Raw genomic sequence first — 18,808 nt, 5'->3', positions numbered from 1 at the left:
ACCCTGAGTGCTGCCAAGATGAACCTCTGTATAGAAGGCACATTGTGGGTCCCATGTACAGATGGACTAAAATGCCCCCAAAGCCCCTTTTCTCTTCCTCACAAACCTACATTTCTCAGGCTTCCGGCAGTTACACGGAGCTATGTGACAGAGTTCTGGCTAATGGAATGTGGACAGAAGTGATGGAAAACATGACATGGCCTACATCATCTTCTTTGCTTGTTTCATCAGCCAGCTGCACAGAGAAGATTTGGCAGAAAATTCTGAGGAGGCTGTAAGGAATAGCTAAGACCTGATAGAAGAAGCCTGAGTCCCTGAATCAAGGACCGCCTTCTGGAAGGAGGGTCATTTGACCACTTCACACTGTGACATGAGCACAAAAGACATCTGTATTGTGTTGAGCCACTGAGGTCCTGGAATTGTTGGTTACTGCAGGTGTAGTTACCTGCTGTTAAAGGATACATCTTTTTTTTTTTTTTTTTAAGATTGATTGATTTGAGAGAGAGAGAGAGAGCAAACATAGAGGGGAAGAGCAGAGGGAGGGAGAGAAAGAAACTCAAGAGGACTCCATGCTGAGCAGAGAGCTGGATGTGGGGCTCAATCCCAGAATCCTGAGATCATGACCTGAGCCAAAACCAATAGTCAGACAATTAACCATCTGAGCCACCCAGAAGTCCCAGGATACATCTTTTTTAAAAACTAAAATCGTGGGACACCTGGGTGGCTCAGTTGGTTGCTCAGGTCATGATCCCAGAGTCCTGGGATCAAGGGCCACATCAGGCTCCCTGCTCAGCCGGGAGCCTGTTTCTCCTTCTGCCTGCTGCTCCCCCTGTTTGTGCTCTCTCTCTCTCTCTGACAAATAAAATGAATAAAATCTTTATTTTTAAAGATTTTATTTATTTATTTGACAGAGATCACAAGTAAGCAGAGAGGCAGGCAGAGAGAGAGAAGGGGAAGCAGGCTCCCTGCTGAGCAGAGAGCCTGATGCGGGGCTCAATCCCAGGACCCTGGGATCATGACCTGAGCCAAAGGCAGAGGCTTTAACCCACTGAGCCACCCAGGCACCGCCTGAATAAAATCTTTAAAAAAAAAAAAAACCAACAACCTAAAATTGTGACTTGTGCAAATATGAAATGAACATGTGTCAAAGATTTTGTTTAATTATTAGTTTTTTGAAGATGAAAGAAGGGACCATAAACAAGGAATACAGAGAATGCAGTTATAGATGCTGAAAAGGGCAACGTTACGGATCCTCCCCAGGACCTCCAGAGGGCCATCAGGCCTGCTGACACTTCGATTTCAGCTCAGTGATACTCATTTCAGACTTCTGGCACCCAGAACTGTGAGAGAATCCATTTCCGTTGTTTTAAGCCATAAGTTTGTGGTAATTTGTTACAGGAGCCCTAGGACACTAATAACACTGCCCTTCATTCTGCCTCTCATGTGGGCTCCATTGTCTGACAGGTTCTCCCTTCATGGGTCCAGAAAGCTGCAGCTGTCCTACCTGCGAGCTAGTCACGGTTTAAAGTTCCATACAAAGTGGAAGCCTTCATAGCTCAGAAAGAACTTCCTGCCCCGTGAAACTCACAGGCGGAAGCTCCTCATACATAGATCCTGAGTCAGTCCTGAGGGCCAAGGGGAACGGAATCCGGGTATGCCTGAGTCACGCGTCCACACTCGTCCAGACCACCTGGACGGAGAGCGGGGCAACTGAGAAACTTTCACACAGCAAATAGTGCCTCCAGCTTGGGCGCGTTGTCCCCCAGGGAAGGGCCTCGGGGCCAGCGCTAGGTATGTGAGATGCGCACCGGCTCCCTGCCGGCCCCTGCTGGACAAGGTCCCTGGGTTTGTAGAGAGGACCTGGTGGCCGGAGAACGGACAGGGGTGAGGAGTGTGCATCCCTCTGGCTGCAGGACGGTTCTTTCTCCAGATTTGGTTCCGGGCTCCGAGATCCCGGCGACCTTGAGCGGCCGTGTGCGTGTGCGTGTCCCCCCCCCCCCCCACCGTCCCTCTGGGTGTGTCAGTGAGGCAGGGGAGGGGCTGAGGAAAAGGGCGGTGCGTATCCACGGCAACGGAGGACACTGGCCGGGGAGAGGGCAGCTGGACCATCGCTACAGAAACCGAAGGACGCAAGCCCACGACTTGGGAGGAACTAGGAGTACCGCGAGGCGCAAGGTCGCACTGGGGACGCGACAGCATCTCGGTGGACACCCTGCGCTCACCCCGCGCCCCTCCCCGTTCCCCGCGGCCCGAGCCCGGGTGCTGACCCGGGCGCTGTCCTAGCCCGGCCGCGCCAGGTGGACTCCGGGGCGGGCCGAGGGCGGTGAGCGAGGGTCAGGGTTCGGGTCTCCGGCCGTCGCAGGAGAGCGGGTGGGCGTGCGCCGCCGCCCCGAGCCCGGGGCTCGCCGATCCGCACCTCGTGCTTCACCGCTCGCATTTCGGTCCCGCGAGCCTCGTCTGTCGCTTCCTTCCGCAGCGTCCCTTCCTCCCGCGGGTTCGTTCGTTCGTTCGCGCGTTTATTCATCCTCCCGCTGTCTGGTTCCGCCCTCGGCGCCCGGAGCTGGTGGCCACCCGGCTCCGATTTGTTTGTCTATCCGTGTGCGCATTCATTCGTTCCTCCTCCTGCTCTCCAGTCCCGCGCTGCGCTCCCGAGGCCGCGCCGTCATTCCTTCCTCCGTTCCTCCCGCATCCACTCGGACCTCCTCCCCGCGCCGCGTCAGGGCGCGCCAGGCTGGTTCCCAACGCCGAGCCTCCGCCGGCGCCCTCTGCGCGCGAACTCCCAGCCTCCGCGCTCACTTGCCAGGTGTGCCGCCAACCCAGCGCTCCCCGAGACCGGAAACCCCGTTGGGCATCTCCTGTGCAGGGTCCCTCCCCTTCTTCCACTCAGTAGTTTTCCATCCAGCCCCCAGTAGGTGAGAGCCCAGATCCTGGGGGCTGGGGAGAGAAACAAATAGTCACGTGTGTCCTGTCCGATGGGAGCCGGTTGTTGGCGTGGGCGATAGGGACTGACTGGAGGGGCGGCCACAAAACATGTGAGTAGGCATTCTGGGGGAAAGTGGGGGACAAGGCTTTCAGGCAGAAAAGGGGCACACAGTGTCCGTGAGAGGACGGTGGGGAGGCTGGAGCATTGAAGGCAATCAGGAATGACCTTCAGGGATTTGGATACTATCCCAAGATGGGGAGACTCCCAAGCAGGGCGCCCAGTTGGAGGGGACAGAGGACTGGGCAGCTGCCAAGCATAGGTTTTGGCTGGAGGGATATCCCTGCCAGGCTCCATCCTTAGAAACATGCGACTCCTGAAGCCATGGGTCCTTAAATAAGGATTTTTATTGAATTCTGGTAACTTGTAAAAAACACATTTTTGAGATAATTATAAAATCACATCTGTAAGAAATAATACAAATAGATCCCATGTACCCTTTACCCAGTTTTGTCCAGTGGTACCATTTTGTAAAACTACAGTAGATAACCAAGCTATTCAAATAGATAATCAAGATACTGAGTATTTCCACCACCTGGGATTCCTCCAGTTGCCCTTTTAGCCACACCTACTTCCCCCCTGCCTCCACCTCTTCCTTAACCCCTTGGTTTTCTGTTTTCTTTTTCTACAATTTTGTCATTTCAAGATGTAATATACATGTAATCATATAATAAGTAACCTTTTGAAATTGGCTGGTGACTTTTAAAAAAATTAACCCTTTTAATGTGTACAGTGGCTTTTTTTTTTTTTTTTTTTTTAGTATGTTCACGTTTTGTGCAACTGTCACTACAGGCTAATTCCAGGGCATTTTCATCACCCTGAAAGAATCCCCATACCCATTAACCAAACTCCCCATTCCTTCTTCCCAGCTTGTGGCAGCCACTAATCTACTTCCTGCTGCTTACAGATTTGCCTATCTTGGACATCTCAGATAAACAGAATCATACAATGTGAAGTCTTTTGTGTCTTGATTCTTTCATTTAGTGTACTGTTTGCAAGGTTCATGTATCTTATTACGATGTATCTGTGTTTCATTCATTTCATTTTTATGGCAGAATAATGTTTGGTTGTAGGTGTCCACTATGTTTTGTTTATCCATTCATCAGTGGTGGTCTTGTCTCAGAACCCTAGGAGACAGAGATCCAGAGCGCAGCTGGCTCCCCAGGAATGAGGGCTGCATGAGTCCCCTTCCTTGCCTCCCCTTCACCTCAGCTGCATTCGAGGTTGCACAGCATTTTTTGTTTCAAGCCAAGGGCCAGAAGGTCAGAGGCCTTACTCTGGGACCCTGGTGAGCAGCAGGAGGCCTAGGGCAAAGGGGGGGGGTCCTGCCATCTTCCCCTCCCAGTTGCTTCCCCCCCACCCCTCCCTCCTGTTCTCTCCACAGTTGTGGCCAGGGGTCCATTATAAAAAGACAAGCCTGAGGGGCGCCTGAGTGGCTCAGTCCTTAGGCTCAGGTCAGGATCCCAGAGTCCTGGGATGGAACCCCGCACCAGGCTCCTTGCTCCATGGGGAGACTGCTTCTACCTCTCTCTCTCTCCCCACTGTTCCTCCTGCTTGTGCTCTCTCACTCTGTCAAAATAAATAAATAAAATATTAAAAAATAAAATAAAATAAAAAGAAACCTGAGCAGCTTGAAATACTTCAGCAGGTTGTGGACCCAGCAGCACACCCGCACATCTGGGGTTGTCACAGTCCCCACATGACAACCTGAGCAAGCAGGTTTCTGACCCATTTCCTGGCAACGCAGAGGGATTCTGGCAGGCTGCAGAGTGAGGGGAAAACAGCCGGGTGGAGGGGCAGGACGGTGGGGAGCTGAGGACGCAGGGTGGCGAGCAGGAAGGCCTCCCGGAAGGGAAGCTAGAGGGGGAGCCAGCCGGACCACCGCAGGTGCTGGGAGCTCAGTGAGAGAATGGGTGGGTTGGGTAGGGTGGGAGCAGACCACCCACAAAGCACGAGGGGGAGCTCCCTACTGCCAGCCATGCCCACCACTCCCAGCTCCCACACCTGGTGCCCAGGCAGGACTTCCACCTGTGCTGGGGCCTCTTCTGATAGAGACTAGTTCTCTGGTAGCACTCCAGCTCAGAGGCCCCTTCCAGGCTCCCAAGCAACCTTCTGGGCATCGCCCCCCCCAGCCCTGGCCTGCACCCACTGCCCTTTCCTCCCCAGGGGGTGAGCTGGCAGCTCCATCTGGCACCCTCAGGGGGCCCTCTCCGGAAGGTGGTGGGTCCGTGTCTCCTCTGGGATGCAGGGGCATTGCACAGGGCCGCTTCTCGGGCCCGGCCACCACCACCCCTTGTGGCTTCCCATGCCAGGATTCCCATACAGTTGGCTTTCGTTACCCTCTTACCTGGTCCTGCCCCACTGCGTGCCCCTGCGGTCTGTGGGTTTGTCCGGCTTCCTGCCCCCACCGCCATTTTAGGGAGCCTCTCTCTGCCCTCAGCTACCCCTGGGTTCCTGGGTCTGGGACCAGCAGCCTCCTGCAGAAGTCTGTGAGGGAAGCAGGGAGAGGGAATGCTTGGAGCTATGACCCTGACTAGTGTGAATCCTTTCTAGCTTGGGAAGTTCCTTCTCATCTTGTCTCCAGAGCAGAGCCCCAGAGAGGACCGGATGGGCCTGAGGACTCACAGATGATGAGGACCCTATTGGGCTGTCTGCCGGGGTAGCAGTGTCTAATCACAAGGGTTACTGAGCCCTGTTGCACCATATCCGGTGCTATGAGGGGACTTCTCCACCCGACCCTGACTGCTCAGTTGGGAGGCTTCAAGCTGGCCCCAGGCGAGGGGAGAAGAGGCTGGCACCGAGAGCCCAGACCTGACCTCTAGCATCTCCCTGCAGCAGGGTGGGCGGGAGCATCTGGCCCAATTGATGGGTGGGAGGTGGGCCAGAAGGGGGCTGCTTCAGGGAGGAGGCAGGCAGATAAACCTCCCTCCCTAGGGATTTTGAGGGACTTGATTATTTAGCTTTGTAAGGCTAAAGGAACCCAAGGGAATACTGAAAACCCAGAGACTCTTAAGCATAGAGCCCTTACTGTCCCTTGGGCTGGCAAAAGACAAGGGGTGGATTTATGAAGGCCAAGGGGCTCAGGGGGGGCTTGGGCCTCTGAGAAGGCTGGACCTTGGCTACTGCTGGAACTTTGAGGGTGTGCAGCAGATACTGCTTTGAAACCAGCATTATATTCTGTTTGGGCTCGCCAGAGGCTCAACACAGCATCTTTATTTGCCCGACACATTGAAGCTATCCAGAGGCATCACTAGATCTTCTGGTAATAGGCCCCATGTGCCAGAGCAGCGGACTTTGTATCCAGGACCTGCTGCGTGGGCCCCACACAAAACCGTCCTTGTAGACAGACTGGAGCAGCACCCTGAGGTATATATGTTGTGTCCAGGATTCAGAGGCCTCCTGTATTCCTCTTTTGTATTTTTATTTTTTTTAAGATTTTATTTATTTATTTGAGAGAGAGAGCAAGAACACACAAGCAGGGAGAGTGGCAGAGGGAGAGCGAGAAGCAGACTATCCGCTGAGCAGTGAGCCTGACATGGGACTCGATCCCAGATCCCAGGATCATGACCTGAGTCGAAGGCAGACGCCTGACTGACTGAGCCACCCAGGTGCCCCTATTCCTCTTTTTAAGTGGTAGACCCTATCTGTTGCAGCAACTGATCTTTTTTCTTGGAGGGGGCTATCTTAACATGTTCCGGATCCCTGGGCACTCAACAGAGGAGGTGAGACCCCGGCATGTGTTTAACTCACATAATGGTCTAATGGACCTGCTACTTCATGCTCCTTAGGTCCAGTCAGCCAATGTCATCCCGGTAGTAGCAATGACACATGGGTGTGATGTCCTGTCAGAAGTCAGGCTGATCAGGATCTCTACAGAGATTACAACAGATAAAAAGAAAGTTGAGTTGATACCCTTGAGCAAGCCATGCAAGTGTGCTGTTGTCCCTGCCACGTGAAAATAAGGTGATTGTGGTGGTCCTTGCATACCGGGAGAGAAAAAGCACTCGCAAGAACAATTTCCCTGAAGATGAGACTCTTTAAGTCCCCGAAGTCATCCTAAACCTCTTCCTACAGAAGCAGCCCCTCTGAGGGTTCAAACATCCTGATCACCACCTCATTGCTGCTGCTGGTGATGGCTAGTGTGCACATCTCTGCTGGGCTCTGTCATTTGAGCTCTGTTAAGCTGGCCTTTGATCTCCGAAATCAGTCCTGATGGCAGCATCTCCCAAGGCCGTACTGGCCTGGAGCGCACTGGCACTTTTCAGGGATGCAGGTCCCCTCCCAACTAACCTGTTTCGCAATGTCATTAAAACAAGGCCGTCCTCCTCTTTACTATGAATTTGTATGATCACACATAACAAATCTACGCCAACGTTCCTATGCCCCTACACCCTTGGATTCCTTCTTCCATGTTGTACCGGGGAAGTTCTGGCAATTCGGCCTCATCCAATTTAGGGTACTGTGAGTCCAGGTCAACCTACCAAACAAAAATCTCCCTCAAGCTACTCAATCCAACACCTTAAACCCAATATTTGCAAGTTGGCCCATATGGGTAGTTACATTTGATCCAGCCCAGTGTTGTATCCCATCCTTCTTGGTCAGATAGTCTTAGATGCTCTCCCAGGTTTCCTGGATGCCTGGGGGGCACGTACACCAGATCTTCATTCTCCATAAAAGCTCCCAGGCCCCAAACAAAGACAAGCCTCATGCTCTTTTCCTTTCTGAGTCTCCCAGACACTCCGTCTGCATCTGCTATCTCTATATCTTCAATAAATTCTGCTCTCACCTCTTGCCAGCTCGCACTTGATTTTGAGCCTACATGAAGTCAAGGACCCTCTTACCTGGTCCTGAGGGGCCCCCTCTGGGTCCCTGGACGTGGCCTGCTGGCATCACTTGGGGGGGAACCTATTGTAACATAAATGGTGGGAAGATTAAAAGTGATATATGTTCTCTATTAAAGTCCAATTGATGAGCAGACATAGTACGTGTGCCTGCCTTAGATCTTCTGGTTTTGCAGATTTATAACAAAGATCTAGGGATGGTAAAAGAATTCCAGTAAGTACAGTTTGAAGGAACAAATGCAACCTTGAAATAGACTTGAACAGACAGGAAGGAAAAATCCAAACAATCCTTGATGTACATCTTGATAAAAGGGTAAGGAAATGTATGATTATTTATGAGGGAAGATGGCGCACGTGTATTGAGCAAACATAGATGTAATGTATATGCTCTGTACGGATGGATGTTTTTGCGATTTGTCCCACATAGCCAGCCACCTGGACCGTGTATGTGCCAGGTATGCTTATGAGTCTATACACAGGCAGGCTAAAGAATGTTGTTTGTGGGACGCCTGGGTGGCTCAGTTGGTTGGACGACTGCCTTCGGCTCAGGTCATGATCCTGGAGTCCCGGGATCGAGTCCCGCATCGGGCTCCCGGCTACGCGGGGAGTCTGCTTCTCTCTCTGACCTTCTCCTTGCTCATGCTCTCTCTCACTGTCTCTCTCTCAAATAAATAAATAAAATCTTAAAAAAAAAAAAAAAAAGAATGTTGTTTGTGACACTCGTGCTGTGTGAATAACCTTGGGAGCCTGCTGGTTTGAAGTATATTATATTGCCTCCAGGTCAGAACTGGCCCTTCTGGTTTGGGGGCCAAGAGCTACAGATCTTGTCTCCTGCTTCCTCCTGCTCCAGGCTGGGCTGGCCCCCCAGACTGGAATCCGGGAGGGGAGGCAGACACCCAGGCTCCTTGAAAATACAGAAACATGATAACATGGAAATGCAGCCCACTCCAAACTGCATGTAGGCAAACAGATGTTTAATTTAAAACCCTCTTATCTGCCCTATAAATAGGGCCTTATGGTGACGGTCAGTTAGAAGTCTCACCTGAGGGGAGGAACTCTGCTCAGGCCTCTCGATCAGGGTTCCAGCCTGGCTGTCTCCACAGGCCTTCCTCAGCTAACCAGGTTGGATGTTGTAAGTACTCAGTTTTAAGGATGCCATTTATTTATTTGAGAGAGCAAGCAAGCAGGAATGGGGGAGCAGCAGAGGGAGAGGGAGAAGAAGGCTCCCCGATCAGCAGGAAGCTGAAGATCCCAGGATGCCAGGATCATGACCTAAGCCAAAGGCAGACTCTTAACCGACGGAGCCACCCAGGCATCCCATGCAATTCTTGATATCAGGGTTCTGAGTTGAAGCCCCACGTTGGGTATACAGATTACTTAAAAGTAAAAATCCTAAAAAAATTTCTGTGTCTCCTGTCTTTTCCTCTGGGTATTTTGTAGCCCTCTGAAAGGAGAGCAGGCAGTGGATTGGACATTGGTTCTGGTGCTTGTGCTTGGAAGAGGGGGTGCGAATTTAGGATTTCTAAGATGTCTGCCTATCTTCCTCCTCCTTTCCCTCATTATTCTGACCATCGGGAAGGGGGTCAGGTGTCTTAATTTTTGTTCCTCCGGTCCCTTCCTATGATGCATTTTTATTATGGAGTAATATACAAGTTTGAATGTAGGTAATTTTACCCCAGATCATGTGAACTTGAAAACACTAGGGTTGGGGCACCTGGTTGGCTCAGTGGGTTGAGCCTCTGCCTTCGGCTCAGGTCATGATCTCAGGGTCCTGGGATGGAGCCCCGTGTTGGGCTCTCTGCACGGCGGGGAGCCTGCTTCCCCTTCTCTCTCTGCCTGCCTCTCTGCCTACTTCTGATCTCTCTCTCTGTCAAATAAATAAATAAAATCTTAAAAAAAAAAAAAGAAAACACTAGGGTTACTTTTTAACCTTTTGAGTTTTAGCATGCCCAGTTTGTACAAGGACTTGTCTTTAAACCAATGAAATAGAGCTCCTCTACAAATTGGGTTTTAGCAATACCATCCAGAGATAGAGGAAATACCTCCCATTTATAACACACACATAGATACATGTATACAAACAAGATGCGAACAAAACTTAGCCTTTGTTTCACTCTTATTTGTGCACAGGACCTTAAAGACCCAATTCCCAAACATCCCCCTTTTATTAAATCAAATCTTTTTTAAAAAGATTTATATATATATATATATATATATATATATATATATGTATATATATATATATATATATATATATATATATATATATATATATATATATAATTTATGGATCGATTTATTAGTTATTTTCCATTTCCAGTTAGAACATGGCCGGTCGTATGCAAAGATACCAAAAACTGTAGCAACAGACAAACCAAACGAAGCCCAGAGTACCTCTGGGATTGCTGGTTCTTCCCCACAAGTTGGGGACTTCACTGACTCAACCAAATGGCTTCCTAGTTTCTGATTACTTAGTCTTACAGTTGGCTTTCTTTAATTGCGCACACAAATAAACTAGTTCAGACACATCAAAAGAACCCCACTCAGGTTATCCTTACCTGTCCCAATGAAGCCAGCACCTGCAAACGTAGGCTCTGTGCATGCGCACAGGTAGCCTGCCTGGGATTCCCATGGGTGGTCGCTCGTTTTCTGGGTGTTGGTCTGGCTTTTGAAGCACAGTTCCCTCCTCCTTTTAATTTGGGTTTTATTTTTAGGAGAAGGCTTGACTAAGATCTAAGGATATAAAGAGTGGTGGATCGAGAGGGTGCCGCTTGTGAGTGTTACTTTTGTATGGCCGTGGTACACTCTCTGTGTCTCCATTTCTCCTTGGAAGGTCTAGGACCATAGAGGGGTTTGGAGCAATGCATGACTAATCCTTATGTGGGCACCCCTGCATGAGCCAATCATCACTTACCTTATGAGACAGGAAATTTCTGTGTCCCTTCTCTTTGGAGCTGAGTTATTCAGTCTCTTATATTTCTAGCGAGAAAATTTACTCAAGCCTTATATATTAATAGCATCCATTAGTATAATGCCAAATTAAAATAACCAACCAATCGACTTCCCCCCCTCCCAGGTTATTCCCACCTAGAGGACATCACTGGTAACCTTGAACAGTTCAAATAAAAGTCATGACTGTCAACCCAAATTGAAGAAGTCCAGATATCAGGACATCTCACCAGAAACACCTATGAGGTGCTAAGGAGCCAGAGGGGCACAGAGGGCCTGTGCTCGTACCAAGCGCTGAGTTCTAGATGATCCACACGTGTTCTCAGGAGAGTTGCTCTGACATCCTGTTGAGTATGCCAAGAAATGTTGATGCAAAATGAACAAACCCTTTAAAAATGTTTAAAGAGAAAGGAAGAGTTTTATTCCAGCCCAAGTTAGGGCAGGTGCCCAGGATACAGTCTGCACAAAGAAGAGAGGGCTCAAATACCTGGGTGGCTCCATCAGTTAAGTGTCTGCCTTCAGCCCAGGTCTGATCCCAGGGTCCTGCGATAATCCCAGGGGTACTCAGTGGGGAGTCTGCTTCTCCTTTTGCCTTCCCCCCACTGATGCGTGCTCTCTCTCTCTTAAATAAATAAATAAAATAAAATCTTTTTTTAAAAAATGAGTTAAAGGGTTCCTGGGTGGCTTAGTGGGTTAAGCCTCTGCCTTTGGCTCAGGTCATGATCTCCGGGTCCTGGGATGGAGCCCTGCATCGGGCTCTCTGCACAGCGGGGAGTCTGCTTCTCCTCTCTCTCTGCCTGACTCTCTCTGCCCGCTTGTGATCTCTGCCTGCCGAATAAATAAAGAAAAATCTTAAAAAAAAAAAAGTTACAAATCATCATGATGAAGGACATTCCAGAAAGTTTCAGACTTTTTCTTGTGTTTTTAGTATGTGCAAGTCTGTAGGACTTTCATCTTTTGGGACCCAGGGTGGTTTTTTGTTTTTCTTATCTTTAAGTTTGGAATGCTCCTTTTTGTTTTGTTTTTGTTGTTTTAATGAAGCAGACATACAATGTGTGCTCTAGGCAGATATAGAGCCCATGCTCTGAGGTTTTGTGCAGTCATTTTGATCTTAGTAAATGTTAAAGTATAGCTTCCCTGGGAGCCCTGGGGCAGGGCCCACAAACACTAGAAACTGAAAATTTCCTTGATCAATTAGTAATTACTACATTATTTTAATTTGTTTTAAAATTGTATTTCTCATATTTTAAGTCATTTTAATTGCTAATGTATTATTTGCTGTAGTTTGCTATTTTATTATATTATTTTAAAAATCATTTTTATTATTTATTGCTTAGTTTATAATTATACATAATTATTGATTATAGTTATTGATGAGGCTCCCAAAGACCTTGGAGTTTTGCCCTTTGTCTCCATGCCCTGCAGGCCCCCGCTTCTGGAAGGACAAATGATAGGGAAGAGGTCAATGCCCCTTGCTGCCCCCTTGCTGCCCTCAGCCTCATGTGGGCTTTATCATCCCAGACAGTCCCCGGCTGGAGGGAGACTGGCCATCATGTCCACACTCGGGGCCTTCCTGATGCTCTGGGGTGAGGTTGCTGGGGCTGGGTTCCCTTGGGGCAGGAGGGAGGAGAAGGGACAGGAATGGGGGCCTCACAGGTGCCCTCTCTACAGGTCTCTCACTGGGCCCAGCGACTGAGGCAGCAGTAGGTGAGTCTGGGTCGGGTCTTGGGGGGAGGTGGGCACCTGCAGAGGTGAGCCCCTGTCCTGGAGCCCCGCACTGACCGCCACTGGCCACGCAGTATTTGATCCCCAGCCAGACCTGTGGGCAGAGGCTGAATCGCTGCTGAAGCCCTGGGCTGGCTTGATGCTGGTGTGCCAGGCCCGCCTGAAGACCCCGGATTTTGAGCTGCTCAAAGATGGGGTAACCCAGGAACTTGTGCACCTCGACTTACCCGCCATGGAGCACCGGTTCCCACTAGGAGCAGTGACGAGTGACACCCAGGGCCTCTACCGCTGCCGTTCTGGCTTGGAGAGCGGATGGACCCAGTTGAGCAACCTCCTGGAGGTGACCGGAGCAGGTGTGCGGAGGCTTTAATGGAGGCGCGAGACAGTGGGGAAAGGGCTGCGTGCGGGGCAGGCCTCCCTTCCTCCCCTCCTCACTCTCCTGGTCCTACTTTTCTGACATGGGGGTGGGGGTGGGGAGGGGTGTCCCTGAGCAGCTAGGTGGCCTTTGGCGAGTCATCTGACATTTCTGATCCTGTTTCCTCATCTGTAAAATGAGGGTGATGTTTGCACTGATCCCGGAAGGTTGTGAGGAATACATGGCTGAATCCCCAGAAATTGCTTGGGAAAAGCCCAGCACATTTCCTCTTTCTCTCCTTTCCTTTTCCTCCTACCTTCCTTCCTTCCTTTTTTTCTTTCTCTCTCTCTCTCTCCTTCCCTCCCTCCCTCCCTCTCTTTCTCTTTCAGATTTATTTATTTTGGAGAGAGAGCATGTGCATGGTGGGAGGAGCAGAGTGAGAGGGAGAGAGAGAATCCTTAAACTCCCCACTGAGCACGGAGCGCCCCCCCCCATGACCTGAGCCAGACCAGGAGTCCAAAGCCCAACTGACTGAGCCCCCAGGTGCCCCTCCCTCCCATTTCCATGAGTGTGGAGGTCCCAGTCTGGTTGGGCCAAGTCATTCAGACCCATCCACCCACCCTGCTCCACCCGCAGAGTCCCTACCCCCACCTTTGCTCTCACCTGAGCCGGTGTCCTGGATCACACGGGGTCTGAAGACAAAACTGGTGTGCCGTGGGGGATTTCATGGTGTGACCTTCCTGCTGAGGCGGGAAGGCGATGATCAGTTTTTGGAGGTGGCTGAGGCCCCGAAAGATGTAGAGACCACCTTCACAGTCCTGCACCCAGGCAACTACAGCTGCAGCTACAGGACCCACGAAGCAGGCGCACCCTCTGAGCCCAGTGCCACTGTGACAGTTGAGGAGCTGGGTGAGTGTGCAGACCATCCCAGAGGGCTTCCTGGGGTGGGAGGTTCCTGGAGGACAGAACTGCATTTACCTTGATCCCAACCCTGAATACCCTTGCCCAGGACTAGGTCTGGGAAACAGTGGTCACTCAGTTGGGTGGATCACACCTGACCTGAACACTGACACTGTGGCGCCATGGGTGGCCTAGGGATGGGCCACAAAGAAAGGTGTTCCTGGGATTGCCGCAGACAGGGCAGAGGTCTGGAGGTCTGGCTGAGCCAGTCTTTCTCAGGAACAGTCCCAAGGTGGGAGGGGGTAGTTATCGGGGACTCAAGACCCAGGGACGCTCCCTGCCTTGCAGAAGCACCGTTGCCACCCACGCTGAGTTTCCAGGGACAGTCTGCAGCTGTCCTGCACAGGGGAGCCGGCGTGACCCTCCTCTGCGTGGCGCCCCTGAGGGGCGTGTTATTCCAGCTGCGGCAGGGCGAGAAGGAGCTGCTGGTACCCAGGGGCTCCACCAGCCCAGACCGCGTCTTCTTTCAAGTGAACTCGGTGGCTCTCGGGAATGGAGGTCTCTACACCTGCCGCTATAGGCTGCACGGCGAGCAAATCTGGTCCCCGGACAGTGCGCCTGTGGAGCTGCTGCTGAGCAACGGTAAGCCTGGCAGCCACAGGATGCGACGACGAGGCCATGGGCCTGGGAGGGCCAGAGCCACGCCGCTGCAGGGGTGGGGAGCAGCAGCAAGGATGCAGGGAAGGGGTCCCCCAGAAGTGCAGGGCTCTGGCTGGGGCCCAATCCCAACTCGTCTGCCTGACCTCAGTTTCCCCAACTGAGAATAGGACAATGAGCTCAGCAATCCCAAGGCTCCAACAAGAAAAACTGGGTCAACATGCAAGTCTGGCAACGGCCATGCCGGTGCCCCCACCTGCCCGGGGTCTCCTCTTGTCTCCCGGGTGTGGGGGGGCGCCTGAGGCCTGTTTGTTGAAGGGAGCCAGTCTGGGGCTGCAGGACCTGCCAAGGACAGGGAGCCTCGACCCCAAGAGAGGATCCCGGACTGCGGGGAAGCACGCGTGCTCTTGCAACCGCATGTCGTGGGCTTGGTGACAAAAGTCGACTCCTTCCCCACGTGTTTTTATGGACAAATTAATAAGGAATAGTGTAGGACTGTGTGTGAGGGATCCGGCGAGGTCTGGAGGGCGCTGCAGTTTTAAGCGGAGGGCGGCCGGCGGGCCTCCTGGGAGAGAGCAGAGCGGGCTGCGCGGACTCTTGCAGGCAGAAGGCGCGCGGCTGGATCGCCTGAGAGGCCCAAGCTTTCCCCTCGGCGCGCAAATCAGCCCGTGTCCTCCCCGCAGAGACGCTCCCCGCGCCGGAGCTCTCGGCCGAGCCTGCGATGCTGCACCCGGCGCCCGGCGCCCTCGTGCAGCTGCGGTGCCGGGCGCCCCGGGCTGGCCTGCGCTTCGCCCTGATGCGAGAGGATGCCGAGCGCCGAGTGTACCGTATCCTGAGCCCCGCGGGGACAGAGGCCACCTTCGAGCTGCGGGACGTCTCGGTGGTGGACTCCGCCAACTACAGCTGCATCTACGTGGACACGGCCCCACCCTTCGAGGGCTCAGCGTCCAGCGCGCACCTGGAGCTGCGTGTAGACGGTGAGCAGGGGGCGGGGCGGGGGGGGGGCAACCGGGAGCAAATGAAGGTGCGGAAGGGAAGTGCACCGGGCCTTGGTCCAGCCCGCACAGCAGACCCTTCGGACCAACGGAACTTTGCCCCGGGGGACACCTCGCATCTGGCTTATTTCCTGTGCTCTCTGCCGGGAACACCATTTCCCTTGGCCATTTCTTCCTTTGGGTACCCTGTCCTGAGGCCCTGACTGCCAAATGCTAGGGGCCCCAGGAAGTCTCAGAGCAGGCCCGGGTCTACGGAACTTACAAGGTCTTGGGGAAGAGGGTGACTGGGAGGACAAGAGGAGGAGCTGCGTCTGTTCAGGACCAGGAAAAGGAGAGGTGTGTGAGGACAAAGGGTAGCATCCTGGAGGGACGGAGCAGCCAGCAGGCCTGGGTTTAGTGGGAAGCAGGAAGGCGTTGAGGGGCTGGGGCAGCTGCTACTTGAGGGGACAACCTCACTGGGCTGACCCAGCTCTTCTGGCCAGGAACCCATCCCAGACCACAGCTCCGGCCCCTGTGGAGTGGGGCAGTGGTTCCAGGCCGCGATGCCATCCTGCGCTGCGAGGGCCAGTTGCCTGAGGTCACCTTCGAGCTGCTTCGGGCAGGCGAAGAGGAGCCTATAGCCAGGCTCTGGTCCAGCCACCCTTCAGCAGACCTTGTAGTGACCTATGTGGGGCCCAAGCACGTGGGCAACTACAGCTGCCGCTACCGCTGGTGGTCGCCCAAACCCTTCGTGTCTGAGCTCAGCAACCTGGTGGAGCTCCAGGTGGCAGGTGAACTTTTCCTCTGGTTCTGTGAGCTGGGTTCCTCCTTCCTGCCTTTGCCCAGATTGTGCCCTCTGCCAGGAGGGCCCCTTCCCTGCACCTCCTCCCAGCACACTGGTTAGTGTGGCTAGTCTGCTGGGGTTACGAGGGAAATTGAAGGCAGGGAAAGGCCCTGGAGCAGAGAGTGGTTTGGTCAGCTAGAGCACCCGGAGGGAGGCCCACCTGTGGGAGGGGTCTTGGCTGGAGGCTGACCAAGCTAATTACTTCCTGAGGGGTCTCAGTGAGGTCTGCCCTGATTTCACCAGGGAGGAGGACACCTGATGCCTCCCTCCTCTACCACTTCTGTTTTGTCAAATTGTCTAGGAAGTTGATCCAGCTGCAGACTCATGCTGCTAATGGTATCTTTGGCAAGTAGTTTCTCCAGTCTGGCTCTGATGCCTCACGCCGCAGCTAGAGGCTGGACTCACCTGGAAGTGCTGGACTGCCCCTCATTCCTCCTGGAAATCAATAAAAATGTGGAGACTTTAAAAGGTGTCCTTGCCTATGGCAGCCCTGGTGCAAGGGGCCATACTTCCAGGGCTGAGGGAAGTGGTCTGGGATCTTGTGTCCTAAAGGTAGATGGGCTCTGGGTTGGATCCTGAGGATATAGGGGCCATGGACTGGCTACTTGGGGCCACATTTGTCAAGATTACCTTTTGCTTTCTTCAAGCTGCCTCCTACTCTGCAGGCACTTCTGCCTGGTCCCTAGCAGGTCTGGGTAGGGAGCTCCCCAAACAAACCCAACCCCACCTTGACCAAATTGGTCCCCAAACTGGGAGGCACTTCAGAAAGGCTGCATTTTGTAGTTCTCTTTTCTGGACTGAGTGGCCACCAGCTGATGGTGCTGGAGTCTGTGCCCAAAGGCTAGGTCTCTCACACTGGAGATTGAAACTGTTGTAGGGGTGCGACTCCTCTTTATTCTTTCCCATGTCTCCTCAGATCTATCTAAGGTCCTTTGCCTGACCCAGTACCCCTCTAGACATTTGATTACCCAGTCTACTTAGAGCTTGGCCCTCAAGGTACAGGCATACCAGAAGCTTTGTATCAGCAATATCAACTAATACTTCATAAGTTTTGTTGAAGGAACTTGCCTATTTCAGCTGAGTGGTCTGATTTCCTGGTATAGAGTTAGTCACAACATTCCTGTATTAGTTTAATGCCTACAGAGTCTGTAATGATGTCACCTCTTTCATGCTTGATATTGTGTCCCTTCTTACCCCCCCCCCCCATATCTCCCTCTGTCAGTCTAGCTAGGGATTTATCAATTGTATTAATCTTTTCAAAGAACTAATTAACTTTTGGATTTGTTCATTTTTTCTTTTTCTTTTATTTTTTAAGATTTTTATTTATTTATTTGACAGAGAGAGATCACAAGTAGGCATAGAGACAGGCAGAGGTGGGACAGGGAAGCAGACTCCCCGCTGAGCAGAGAGCCCGATGCAGGGCTTGATCCCAGAACCCTGTGATCATGACCTGAGCCAAAGGCAGAGGCTTAATCCACTGAGACACCCAGGCGCCCGTGTTCATTTTTTCTGTGGTTCTTTTCTACTTTGTGGATCTCTACCTGTATCATTATTATTCTCTTCCTTCTATTTCTGAATTAATTTGTTCTTTTTCACTTTCTTCAGGAAACACAGATCATTGATTTCTTGGGAGTAGACATCAGTAACAGCTTATTATTAGGCTTAAAAACAAGTCTGTATTAGTTTAAATAATAGGAAATTACTTCTTTGTGAATAAAAAATAATTGGCAGGGCACCTGCCAAATTAATTAATTAATTAATTAATTAATTTGAGAGAACACAAGCAGGGGAAGTGGCAGAGGCAGGGGGAGAAGCAGGCTCCCCACTCAGCAGGGAGCCCACTGTGGGGCTCAATCCCAGGACCCTGGGTTCATAAGTTGAGCTGAAGGCAGACACTTAACCAACTAAGCCACTCAGGTGCCCGTAGAGCTTCATTGTAATTCATTTATTGGGCTTATTTCTTTGCATAGGTGTGTGTGTGTGTCTGTCTCTGACATTTCTCTAGGGATTACAATATGTGTACCTCATTCTTCAGTCTACATAGAATTAATATTATACCACTTAGAGTGAAATATAGAAATCTTATCACTACATAGGTCTCTTTGCCCTCCCCTCTAATTTTTTAAAAAAATTTCGTACACTAATGGTTCTTTGGGATATAATGTATATGCATTAAAATATACAAATCTCAAATATATCACTGAATGAGTTTTTTTTTAAGATTTTATTTATCTGACAGAGAGAACACAAGCAGAGGGAATGGCAGGCAGGGAGGGACTCTCTACTGAGCAAGGAGCCCGATGTGGGGCTTGATCCTAGGACCCCGGACCCTGGGATCATGAGCTGAACTGAAGGCAGCCACCCAGGCGCCCCCAATGAATGAATTTTGATATTCTCCCCTCTTTATGTTGTAGTCATACATACTACATCAACATACATTGAACACTACCAATGTTATAAGTTTTGTTTTCAACAGTCATATCTTTTTTAAAAAACATTCATGTGTTTCCTAAAGAACAAAAATTTGCAATGCATTACTTTCTTTACTACCAAAGTTCTGATTTTCTTTCTGATGTCACTTCC

General features: G+C 51.4%; 2 protein-coding genes and 1 long non-coding RNA gene across 3 annotated transcripts in view; 1 reads left to right on the top strand and 2 right to left on the bottom strand.

Moving 5' to 3' along the window:
* The window catches only part of LOC111139855 (zinc finger and SCAN domain-containing protein 22-like), a 135,779-nt gene that overhangs the window by 108,537 nt on the left and 8,434 nt on the right, over positions 1-18,808 (bottom strand). The window lies entirely within an intron of this gene.
* LOC111139882 lies at positions 5,117-8,231 on the bottom strand. Its single transcript, XR_002640120.1, has 3 exons — positions 7,822-8,231; positions 6,731-6,850; positions 5,117-5,467 (listed from the first exon to the last, which is right to left on the bottom strand). It is a non-coding gene; the product is annotated as an uncharacterized LOC111139882 (long non-coding RNA).
* On the top strand, positions 12,295-16,346 carry LOC111139871 (alpha-1-B glycoprotein). The gene is made up of 7 exons (XM_022492297.1): positions 12,295-12,356; positions 12,442-12,477; positions 12,570-12,848; positions 13,487-13,759; positions 14,099-14,392; positions 15,091-15,384; positions 15,885-16,346. Exons 1-7 carry the CDS (start codon positions 12,323-12,325, stop codon positions 16,283-16,285), a joined length of 1,611 nt encoding a protein of 536 aa, XP_022348005.1. The 5' UTR covers positions 12,295-12,322; the 3' UTR covers positions 16,286-16,346.

The sequence above is a fragment of the Enhydra lutris genome, unplaced genomic scaffold (genome assembly GCF_002288905.1).
Source record: "Enhydra lutris kenyoni isolate GAN:26980312 unplaced genomic scaffold, ASM228890v2 scaffoldscaffold122, whole genome shotgun sequence".
NCBI classification, from domain to species: domain Eukaryota; kingdom Metazoa; phylum Chordata; class Mammalia; order Carnivora; family Mustelidae; genus Enhydra; species Enhydra lutris.
The sequence above is the reverse complement of the archived record's forward strand: the minus strand, read 5'-3'. Positions and strand labels throughout refer to the sequence as shown.